This window comes from Cyberlindnera jadinii, assembly GCF_001661405.1.
Source record: "Cyberlindnera jadinii NRRL Y-1542 unplaced genomic scaffold CYBJAscaffold_27, whole genome shotgun sequence".
NCBI classification, from domain to species: domain Eukaryota; kingdom Fungi; phylum Ascomycota; class Saccharomycetes; order Phaffomycetales; family Wickerhamomycetaceae; genus Williopsis; species Williopsis jadinii.
In genome coordinates this window covers 84684-85838 of record NW_017963678.1, presented here as the reverse complement: position 1 = coordinate 85838, position 1155 = coordinate 84684, and the positions used below count along the sequence as shown (strand labels likewise).

Below are 1155 nucleotides of genomic sequence, written 5' to 3'. Positions count from 1 at the left end.
ACTACACCACGACCGACGCCTCTGGTAACCCATCAACTGGTGTGACTACCTCGTTGTTCTCATCTACTACTGGTTCTGAGTCTGGCTCTGAGTCCCTTCCAAGCGCCTACACCACTACATTCACTGATGCTAGTGGTACTGAGTCTGCTGTTGTTTCCTACTACACCACGACCGACGCCTCTGGTAACCCATCAACTGGTGTTACTACCTCATTGTTCGATGAGAGTGTGACAAGTATTGTTATCACCACTGTTACAATTGGTGACACTGTTGAGACTGTTACAGTAACAGTTCCGTGTGTCACATCAGTTTACACTGACTCTGAGGGAAATACTAAGACGGAGATAATTACTGGTATCGTTACAACAGATGAGACAGGATGTGTTAGTTTTGCATCTGTAACTTCGAATGTGATTCTGACAACTGTCACCGATTTGGTTGGTGCTGTGTCCACTGCAACTGTCGTTGTTCCTTGTGAGCGTTGTTCCCATACTGCAGAAAGCACTAACGAGGGTATTGGAGCAATCACAGCAACAACATCTTCTAAGGAGTCTAGTGAGACTCTTGTGATAGAGAGTTCCAGTGTGATCTCCACCCGTACTGAAACAGAACGCATCACAAAGACCGAGGCCATCACAGGTGTTGAGACATCAGGTGAATCAGGATCTGTTATTGTTTCAGAGGTTGGCAGTATTTCAACCTCAACAGAGGAATCACTTGGTAGTGGAGCCTCTGTTACCGTGGCTGGCGAGTCATCATCCACCATTTTGGAGGCAGCAACTGCATTGGAATCCACGGGTTCCACGTTGGCTACTCTCACCACTGGTGCTATTGGCACTACGGCCACTGCTCTGGAGACATCCTACTCGGGCTCTGGTGTTATCATGAGCACCAATGGTCTGCTGGTGTCATTATTGACACTGTTGGTGTCTCTGATGATCTGATCTGATCTGATCTGTTCACCTATTCTTCTTCTTGAGTATTCATAATAGTCGTTCTTATTATGTTTTCTTCAAGCTTTTTCTTTCTCTCCGATTACTGGCTATTTGAGTTCAAACTGCCTAGTGTACTCGGTACAGTAAGCACAGTGTGATGGCACTTTCGCCCTATACAAGCTTACTAACGTTTTTGCGTATTTTTGTCGTTGACCTTTCG

At 45.9% G+C, this 1155-nt stretch overlaps 1 protein-coding gene across 1 annotated transcript; it reads left to right on the top strand.

Annotated features, from left to right (window-relative positions):
• Positions 1-80: 80 nt before the first annotated feature.
• CYBJADRAFT_175805 (uncharacterized protein) lies at positions 81-944 on the top strand (the record flags this gene model as incomplete). The annotated part of the gene is made up of 1 exon (XM_020216742.1): positions 81-944. A coding segment is annotated over one exon (864 nt), but the record flags the coding sequence as incomplete, so codon positions are not given.
• Between the last annotated feature and the right edge of the window lie 211 nt (positions 945-1155).